Here is an 11,301-nt window from a genome sequence, read left to right as displayed (position 1 = left end):
GAAAATCAAGTTAAAGTGAGTTTTAACTAATTAAAGTAAGCCATGATATGAACTAATGGAATTATTTGAATGATTAATTGACAAACTGTTGGAACTAAAAACCTGGATAATATGTCTACAACAGCATCTCTTTAGTAGGAATTGTCTAAATTGGATATATTCCTGCAACAGAAGTAAGATTAATTTTTGTTGTTATGGGATATTTAACATATTAAAAAGATCCATTAAAATATGTGTATCTCTTGGAGAGTTAAAAAGAATCTTGCACTTAAAGACTTATTAAAATGAGTCTTGGAAAATGATCATAAGGCCAACAGATCTGAATTGTCTTTGCCATTCTCCCAGGCTTATGGAGATGGGTTTTAAGTTACTGCTCTAGTCATGTTATCACAGATCAGCTCATGAATTAGCTCCTTTACTACTATGTAACACATAGAGACCATTCAGAAACTCTAGGGTTTCTGCCAAGACTGAACAAATTACTAAGCATTATTTAGACATTCTCATAAGTTCCTTTCTACTCTCCATATATATTATCATGATCTTTTCAAAATGTTTGTATTTAGCAAATACATATTATATATGAGGTCTCGGACTTCTTCACAATAAATGTTCTTAGTTCATAGTTCTAACCCCTCTTTCTTTCCCCTCCTTTAGGGTCGTTTCAGAGCAGGTCTGCCACCTGGACCCATGGACAAGGCCAATTCTTCAGGAGTCTTTGAATTTGTATTGCTAGGACTTTCTAGTTCTCAAGAACTCCAGCTTTTCTTTTTTGCTTTCTTTTCTGTGTTGTATGTAGTCATTGTGTTAGGAAACCTCCTCATTATCATCACAGTGACTTCTGATACCAGCTTGCACTCCCCCATGTACTTTCTCCTGGGAAACCTTTCCTTCGTTGACATCTGTCAGGCTTCTTTTGCTACGCCTAAGATGATTGCAGATTTTCTGAGTGAACACAAGACCATCTCCTTCAATGGATGCATAGCCCAAATTTTCTTCATTCACCTTTTTACTGGAGGGGAGATGGTACTGCTGGTCTCCATGGCTTATGACAGATATGTGGCCATATGTAAACCTCTACACTACCTGGTCATCATGAGCTGGAGGACATGCACGGTCTTAGTGGTAATCTCCTGGACTGTGGGCTTGGTGCACACATTAAGTCAGTTATCATTTACAGTGAACCTTCCTTTTTGTGGGCCCAATGTGGTGGACAGCTTTTTTTGTGACCTTCCCCGTGTAACCAAGCTTGCCTGCCTGGACTCTTACATCATTGAAATTCTCATTGTGGTCAATAGTGGAATTCTTTCCCTAAGCACTTTTTCTGTCCTAGTCAGCTCTTATGTCATCATTCTTGTCACTGTCTGGTTCAAGTCCTCAGCTGCAATGGCCAAGGCATTTTCCACTCTAGCAGCCCATATCACAGTTGTAATATTATTCTTTGGGCCTTGCATCTTCATCTATGTGTGGCCCTTTACCACCTACCCTGTGGATAAAGTTCTTGCCATATTTTATACTATTTTTACTCCCATCCTAAACCCAGTTATATACACATTAAGAAATAGAGATATGAAGGCTGCCATGAAGAAAATTGTGGCTCATTACCTGAGGTCCAAAAAAGTTTCTGAAATTCCACTAGTAGTGAGGAATTCCCTTTATTAAGGCAAAACTCCCTCAACTTCTTCAAATAAATAATCTGCCAACAGATATTTTTATTGTATTCATATGGCATATCTCTGTAAAGAAACTCAAAGAAAGGAGACACAGAGACAAGGTACAGGGGCAGGAAAGGTGGCAGAGTGGCTCCTTGTCCAAGTGGCCACGTTTATTTATAACAATAAGTTACATTAGATCATTAGTACCATAACCACATTGTTGTTTAGAGTATCCATAAGGTTGCTTATTCTGCAGTTACATTTCCCAGTTACAATATGCAATGTTAGGAGCTTTGTACAGTTCTCAAGAAGGTCTATTGTCTGAAAATACTGTTAGGCAGGCAGTTCCAGAAGCACTGGAGCTTGGTAAAACATTGTAGTTATCTAGCAAACAAGTTCTATTCCCAGGAGCTATGTGCCTAAGATTAAGGTTGAAGCCGTTAAGACTCTAGCATGGAGGACATTACCATAGCAACTGCTCATCCTATGCCTTTGCACAGAAACTTTCCCAGGTACCAAGCATGCCACAGCCATGAAGTCATCAGGGACCCCAATCTCAAACACAGAACCCCTATATATCTCAACAGTGGGGAAAATAATAAGGAAGATGATACAGAGAGTATTCGGTAGATGTTAACAAGTCTTTTCCCAGTATCACCTGAGCAAAAGTTGTGTATCTAAACATATGAAAACAAAACTACTCTGTATATTATTACAGGTTGTAGAAATAAACTAAGGATATTATATGAATAGCATGTATGTATTGACTGCTTCTGTTACAAGTAGATATGAATAAAGTGTGGAAAGGGGATGGGAACCCAATTCTTTGGTGGACATAAATTTAGACATGTATTTATTTATTTTTTCTGAAAAGTTTACTAACTTATGTGCCTAAAAAAATCTACATACATGAAGACTATTTAATAATATGGACTGAATTTTCCCAAGTTGAGTGGATAGCCAATCTACTGATTTATGATATGTACATGGACTTAAGTGGAGATTCCTAGGTTATGAAATCCTTCCCCCAACATCAATTACACTTGTATGGTTTTCCAGTAGCTAACAATGCTTTAAAATATAATGTTGCTTAATTATGAGTTTCCATTTCAGACATTACAAGAAGTGGGAATTCTCTGATCAATTTTAGGATAATTCCAATTTCCTTTGAATCCCTAACTTGTAGAAGAGAGGAGACGCTAGATAGATGAACCATTTCAACATCAACTTTTTCCATGTGTGATATGAACAGATTTACAACTTTACATGTGGACTAAATAGGGAGTATTTAATGAAAAAGAACCAGAGTTAAACATACATCTTGTTGGTGATCCACAAGTCCTGGACCACAGGACTAGCAAGAGATTTGTTAATGCTGATTAGAGATCTCTTTAACTTTACTTGCCCAAATACTTCAATTCCTAAGAAAAAAACAGACTAATGTAGATACTAATCTTTCCTTTATACAAGGAATGAAAACATCAGCTTTGTTTTTTGATTTCTTATCCTTTCAATTCAGTTAGTTTTTTCTGAATCCATCCCTAACAAAACTGTCATAAAATAAAATATTGAGGAAACCTTAATGATCTCCTCCTCTTCTCCCACACCACTTACTTTTGCTCTCTCAGTAGCATTCTAGTTCTCCTAAGATTTGATACTTTCTTTTTCTTTAGGATAAGGGTGGTATAAGGGTAATTAATACCTTAGTATAAATTTGCATTCATTAGATACCATTCTAACAATTTATATTTAATAATTTCTTCCTAATTTTGGAATTCCTTCAAGATCAAGAGATGAGAGTTGGCAGATTGAATATAAAACCAGGGAAGGAAGAGGAGATCTTACTGATGTCCACTGACTTTGGACCATGTAGGCTTCCTCATATTCAGTTCATGAAATGAGGCTGGACTTGTGGTTGTTCTCAAATGAAGAAGTAGATACTGTATGATTTTCTCCTTATCAGCCATTTCAATGCTAGCAGAATTACTTGCTCTAAATTGAAATTAAACCTCTTTTCTGGTGTTTCTTTGAAGGGCTACATTAAATCCATTAAATAATGAGAATCAATGTGCCAAGAAGTCCAGAAATTATGAAATCTGGTTAGCTATGCTACTATTTGTTACTCAGGCACTCATAACATTCTTTGACTTGGTGAACTTTTATTTGACTATCATAGCTGTCCTTCCTAAGAACCAGCACAAACGCACACAAGATTCTATAGCAGTATATTTATGTTATGGTTTGGATATGAGATGTCCCCTGAAAAACTTATATGGCAATACATGAATGTTTAGAGGTGAAATAATTAGATTATGAGAGCTGTAACCTAATCAGTGATTAATCCATTTGATTGGATCATAATTTGAATGGACTTTTGGATGGCAACTGTGGGCAGGTGGGCATAGCTGGAGGAAGTAGGTCACTGGGGTGTGCCTTTGAAGGATTTATTTTGTGCCTGGCTTCTGGTGCCTACACACTCTGTCACTGCTTCCTATCTACCATGAGCTGAGCAACTTTCCTCCACCATGCCTTTCTGCCTTGATTCTGCCTCACCTCAGGCCAAAGCAATGGAATTGGCCAACCATGGATTGAGTAATGGCCATTGCTCTAAAACTATGAATAAAAATAAACTTTTCCCTCACTAAGTTTTTTTGTGGGTATTTTGCTCACACTGACAAAGAGCTGACTAACCGTTTGTTAACTTAGAAATGTATCTACTCGTATTACTCAAATTTAAACATAGCTTCAAAAATAATAATTTATTATTACAATTTTTATGTAAAAGTAATATAATTTTAGTGAAAATAATGTTAATAAAAGTTATAGGAGCAGGGCTGGGGATGTGGCTCAAGCGGTAGCGCACTCTCCTGGCATGCGCAGGGCGCTGGGTTCGATCCTCAGCACCACATAAAAATAAAAAATAAAGATGTTGTGTTCACCGAAAACTAAAAAATAAATATTAAAAAAAATTCTCTCTATCTCTCTCTCTCTAAAAAAATTATAGGAGCAATTTTAATTTTTATCATTTGTGCATTTTAATGTAAAGGCATTTTTATTCAGTTTTGAGAAAGATGACATTGTATAGAATGATCCTTGAAATGAAAATGAACATGTTACCTATGATATTAAATTAATTTCAAATTTTATTTTTATTTAATTCCTGAGATATATGGAATTATTAAGAAATAGAGTCAGCATTCCCATAGCTAACACTGACACAGGAGGAAATGTGTGGGTTAAAAAACTCAAAAATTTCCCAGATCCTTTGAATTTTTTTCACATATCTTGACTTACATTTCTTGCACACAAATAAATTAAATTTGGAAGCTCTAATTTATTTGTATGAATAAGATATAATAGCATATTTTCATGAATATTTCATGTTTTATGAAAAAAATGTTATCCATATTTCAATTAAATACCTTAAAAGAATGTTTAAAAGTCAATCAAGTTTTTCAAGTAATAGAGAAAAAAACATTTTATTTTTAATACTTGGTAGAATCTCTTAACACAGTAGACATTCTAGGTGCTTTACTTAAATGTCAGTGGAGGCGACTACTTTCTTAGCAATAGACACGATTTCATGATTGTAAAATGAATTTCTACACAATGCATGGCAGGATAAAGAGCAATGGCCATAGTGACTGAAGAGTTTACATTCATTAACAGAATAAGAGAAGTAGATATGTCTCAGAAAGTTACAATTCCTGTATTTAATAGAGAGGATCCCTTCCTCTTTGTTTCTTTTGTCTTTGTTCCTTTTAGTTATACATGACAGTAGAGTTATTTTGTCATATTTATGCAAACATGGAGTACATCTTATTGAAATTAGTATCCCAGTCTTGAGGTTGTACATGATGTTGAGATTCACTGTGGTGTACTGATATATGTACATAGAAAACTTTCATGTCAGATTCATTCTACTTTCCTATTCCTGTCTGCCTCCCTTCCCTCCTTCCACTTTGTCTAATCTACTGAACTTCTGCTCTTCCCCTTTCTCTTCCTTGTTGTGAGTTAGCATCCACACATCAGAGAGAATAGTCAAGATTTGGTTTTTTGGGGAATGGCTTATTTCACTTAGCATAATAGTCTCCAGATCCATCCATTTACCAGAAAAGGCATAAAGTCATTAAATTTTAAGGCTGAGTACACACCACAATTTTCTTTATCCATTCATCTGTTGAAAGGCACCTTTGTTTCTTGACTAAAAGCTCTTATGAATGCATTTTCTCTTCATACCAAATCCACCTTTTTGTGATAAGGAAGCTTGACCTGGTAAACCTATCCACTTTGCCAGGTTCATGAAAACATGCTGGATGTATATCACAGTAGGAAGGGGCTTCTTTTTTCTGTCCCAGTGGATGCTGCTTTTTTCCTGGTTCCCATACTGCATATGCTAGTGGCTTATGTTCATGGCATTTGCCCTCCAGCAAATTTGTTGCCAGCCTCAGCCTTAAATTTCCTGCTCCACATTTTTGTCCAAATAATCTGTAGAGCAACTCTGGTCCATGGCCACTCAGAGAACCTCAGGGGACTACATCCACCACCTCTCCAAACTGTTGTAAAACTCACCTTTGGGAAGCACATCCCCTGCCAAGTTTATTTCTTCCAATAGCTTTAGGTATTCTTTAGAGTTCTTTTACCATGTCTTGGTAGCTAAGAACCTATTACCAGCTAAAAATTCTTTATATTGAGTGTTCTTTGTTCAAATTACCATTTTTGGTCCTATCTCCTGATTGAACAAATACAGATAACTTTTAAGCATTTTGAGATATTGAAAAACCAGGAGCATCTAAAAATATCTCATGAAATACAACAAATATAATAATGAAAACTTTGTTGGCTGGATGTAGACATGACAGTGTTTCATTTACATAACACCAAAGTGGAAGTTATCTATGGCACACTTCAAAAATAGAAGAAAATAAAGCATTTATGAAGTGGATACTATATTTGTTCAACTCAATATTTAAAATTTCTTTGCTCCAAGCTGGCATGAAAACTGACATAAAATGAAGTTGAAATGACTATTGAGATATTTTGGAAGAGGAACAGAAGCTTTTTCATGGAGAAGAAATGAAAGCATATTCAAATACTTGAAGAACAATCATGCTGAACTAGAAATAGCTTTGCTTTGTGAACCACGGGTGGTAGAACTGTTCAATATATTGAACTCTCTTGTGACGTGTGAGCTCCTTGTGGTTGGAAGAACATACCTTGAGGCTACGTGATCATCTGTAACATTGTGTGACTGCTTATTGACAGAAAATTAGTGGTTGAAAAATTTCTGAGAGTCAGTTAAAATCAGGTAAACTTTTTCTTTTATGTATGTATGTGGGTGTGTATGTATCCACAACTTCCTAAAAGAAACTTTTCCATTCCTGGAAAAATCAGTTGCAAAACTTAATTGCTCCCATTGCAGGGTGACCCAGATCTCTAAAGGGTGATTTCTTACTTCCCCAGTGAAATCAATTTCCTGGAATGAGGACACAAGGCTTTATATTGCATTGTGGTAGGATATGGTAATTATATGGCCCAGGGCTGGAGGAGCAAAGCCCTTTCAACCTTAGGGCAGGCCCTAAGAGGCTTGCTGCTGCAATTCTCAGTGCAAGTTAAAATGCATGAGTCAAGATTTTAGTACGAGTATTTTCAGTATGAAGACCCATGGCAGAAAGTGAAAAGCTTTCAAATAAACTGGGGAAACCATATTTGGAAAAAAAAAATAAAGAAGAAGTGAAAGAAACCATTAAAGTGTAAGTGCTGCACATACATTATGAACATATTATGGGACTAGACAAATAATAGATAAACTCTCTTCCAGATGCAAATCAGCAGCTAGAAGATAACAAAGGAAAAACTATTGTTGTCTCAGGCAAACTGGAAACTCCATTCTGAAGGGGCAAGTTCTCAGTCTCCACCTGTCTGTATGACTCTCCTACTGTGCCGGTTTTGTGTTGTGTTGATAGGAACAGGATCAGAATCTGATTTCAGAGGTAGGTAGTATGTTATGGCCATTATGTATTCCTTCTCGGCCCCTTTTAATTCTTTCTATTCAGAAAACATTTAGCTATTAGTTTATACGTATTTGCTTACAAATACTTATCAACTCTCAAAATTTGCCTTTAATGTAAAAAAGGAATAGCTACACAGAGCAGAGTAAGAATCTATAGTGTATGCATTATTGCCTTTGCTTCTAGTCTTGTAGTAAATCAAGTGTTTTAAGTTAAAATAAGGAGAAGAAAAATTTTGCATACTTATGGTTTCTGAGCTCTTTTGATACCTTTTAGAAGTGAATACTAATGTAACATCAATTTTTGTCTACCTAACTTAGTCTTGAACCAAGAATGGGGAAATTCTCTTATAATGTTGTCTGGGATCTGAAAACACTTCTATATCTGAGGTACAGCATCAATGAGAAAGTGAATGACTCATTAATGGAGAAATTTCTAGGTGCACTTTGAATAATCAAGGAATTTTCAGTGACTTTCATAAACTTTGTTTCTAAAACATAACTGCCTCTGCACTTAGAATTTTAGAGATGAAATGGCTTTAGAACTATTATCTATTTTCTACCTAATCTCAGTAACAGCTAGTAAGTGGCAAATATATTCTTTTTTTTTGGGGGGGCGGTACTGGGGATTAAACTCAGGGGCACTCAACCACTGAGCCACATCCCCAGACCTATTTTGTATTTTATTTAGAGAGAAAGTGTCACTGAGTTGCTTATTGCCTTAATTTGCGGAGACTGACTTTGAACTTGGGATCCTCCTGCCTCAGCCTCCTGAGCCACTGGGATTACAGGTGTGTGTAGTTGTGCCTGGCCAAGTGTATTCTTCTTTACTAGTGGGAAACTATCTTAATTATTACAAGAATATAAAACATAATATTGCACCTCATCTATTCTACTTGAATTAAGAAATTATAAGAAGTTAGCGTGGAGAGGATTTTGTAGTTGTTTCTTATATTTTGAAAAATGAAGACTGACAAACATTATCATTTATTGGATTTGGAAAGATGGGATTTGTAGGAAATTTGGTTATTTTTAGAAAGTATTTCAGAGATGGTTTCTGAAAAATGTATAATCACTAACTTTAACAAATAAACATAATGCTTCATCTCTTTTTTCTTTCTTCTCTTCCTTTTGTTTGTTTCATTGTTCTTCCTCTTTCTTCCCTGTCTGTCCCCTCTCCCCTCACTCCTCTTTTTCTCTTTTTCCCTCTCTCTCCCCTCAACCTCCATATAAATGCCTGTTATGCTCCACCCTGAAATGCACAAGGGAGATTGCCACTTCACATTTTTGAAAGAAAGCTGAACAAGATAATGGAACTGTTTTTTTGTTGTTGTTGTTACAGGGGTTAGAAATAGATTTAATGACCACTGTTTTGTCATGTAAGATTTAGCTTCATTTCTTCAAAAGTTTCTCTCAGTCTACCATAGAAGTCCTTATTCTGAGTATGCAACTTACTGATTGTGAAAAATAAGAATATTTGTTAGTCTAATCTTGTCTGTTTCTTAGTATCTTCAACTGTAAAATATATGTGAATGGCAGCTACTTTGCTATGTTAATATGAAGATTAAATGTGCAAATAAGTACAGTATGCTTAAGTGAGTCCCTAAAATATAGACAGTGCTATTGAAATTATTTTTGTTATCACTGTTATTATACAGAACACATTTCTAAAAATTCCTGAAATAGAAGTGTGTACAAAATATTGTATGATTCATTTAAATGTTAAATCCTATCACAAAATAAAAAAATCTTATCTGGACTATCTTTTTCTGAAATTACGATCATTTATCATTATTATTACAAAGCATAATAATGTATCAGTAGTAGTAGTTTCAAAATATATCTGCATATTCTGTAACAAGAATAATGCTTTGCTTATCACCTGGTTCTGAGCTCTCATATGAAATTGCAATGTTATCCTAATACATTATTATAATATTTAACAAGGTTTACAGAGTGGATTAGATGTTATAAACATTTCCTTTGTGGTATCAAAAACTACCTTTTTAAATTGACAATAGTGACTCTTCTGAAACTTTTGTTAGTCTTAGAAATGGGAAAATTATTTCCTTTTCAGTCTTTTATGCCTCCTTCTTTCCCATAATAAAGACAATTGTTAGATATCCCAGCATTGACCCAAATTTTCTATAAGGAGGTAAGAATCACATTTTCTCATGATGGAAGTTTGTGCATAGGTCAGTTCTTGCCTCATAAGTCTCTTTGTATACTTATGTAACCTAAGTTTATAAATTATTCATAAAACTTGATATTATAACCAAAAGCAAGATGGAAGCCCCTGAAAGGGTAGGATTTAGTGTTTCAACATTAAAAGTAATTAAGGTTAAAATTTCATAATGAAGGTTCATAAATAGTTCAAACATTTTTAAAATTGGCTTTTTTCTGTTGACAGATACAATTTTTGCTTTTAAAAAATTAAATATTTATTATTTTAGTTATATCTAAGAAATTTGGTCCCAGAAAACCACTGAAGAATATGAAATGCAGAGCTTTGATCAGTATATGGACAAATAAATATCAACTGTTTACTGTTGGATACAAAGAATGGAAGTCAAAATGTTTCCTGAACCACTTCAGGAAGACTGTAGGGTTTTCTTCTGGGACTGAGTTATCACATGTGTTAACCTAAACATTTAAAAAAAAAAATGAAAAGGCAATTTACACATTACTTAGATTTTCTTTTTTTTTGAGAATTTATTATGTGTTCAAAATGTACTATGTAAAGTTACATGAGTCATTTTCAAAAACACTATTTCTGAAAGGCATTGTAGGTTTTAAAAAATTCAATTTTGTCAGGCATGTATGTAAAAAGGAAAGAATAAGACAAGAGACGGAAAACACATTGGTGGTCATTGGTTCATTTGTAATTAATTAGTCACTATGTGACAGAACATGAATTTTGATTAACTATTTTTAAAAAAGGACCTTGAGAAAAACTTGCTGAACATCACCATTGACTCTTTTTTTTCCCATAATATGGCACTTATCTCTATTAAATTCCTTTAAACAGTGAAACAGTGTTGTCAAGCACTGTATTTTTCTCAATTTTAGGAACCTTAATCTAGTCCATTTGGCTTTGCATTGAATGTTAAATGGAGCCACAATTTAATTTTTTTTTACTTCATGGCATGTCCTCTCCTATAGCCAGACCATTCAGCTGATGGGTTGTCTTCCATATAAGTATTTCACACTTATAATCTTCATTCATATTATTCTTCTGTCTGAAATGCTTTCCCTTCATTTTTGACTAGCAAATTTCAAACATTCAAACTTTCAAAATTTCTAATAATTTTTATTTGAGCTAAAACTTTTCCTATCATTTAGATATCATTCATCTTACTAATATCTATGGTATTAGAGTATTACTCACATTTAGATTCTGATTTGATATTTCATTTTGTAAAATGTATATCTTCTTTTTCTTTTTCACACTCCTCCAACTTTCCATATCAATCATGAGTGTTAAATATTTGTACATTGATACTTTTGTATGTATTTCATTAAATTAAATTAATTTTAAAGTTTAACATTTATTTTGTGTAGGGACTAGGTATATTATGTCAATCAGAATGATATCTTCCTAATTTCCTTTTCTTTAGGTATCTATAGACTGGATAC

At 34.3% G+C, this 11,301-nt stretch overlaps 1 protein-coding gene across 1 annotated transcript; it reads left to right on the top strand.

Moving 5' to 3' along the window:
• Window positions 1-690: 690 nt before the first annotated feature.
• On the top strand, window positions 691-1,662 carry LOC114088177 (olfactory receptor 4K5). Its single transcript, XM_027929758.2, has one exon. The coding sequence runs from the start codon at window positions 691-693 to the stop codon at window positions 1,660-1,662; it is 972 nt and encodes a 323-aa protein (XP_027785559.2).
• The last annotated feature ends 9,639 nt before the right edge of the window (window positions 1,663-11,301 follow it).

Source organism: Marmota flaviventris, chromosome 2 (assembly GCF_047511675.1).
Source record: "Marmota flaviventris isolate mMarFla1 chromosome 2, mMarFla1.hap1, whole genome shotgun sequence".
Lineage (NCBI taxonomy): Eukaryota > Metazoa > Chordata > Mammalia > Rodentia > Sciuridae > Marmota > Marmota flaviventris.
This window is presented reverse-complemented; position numbering and strand designations above follow the sequence as displayed.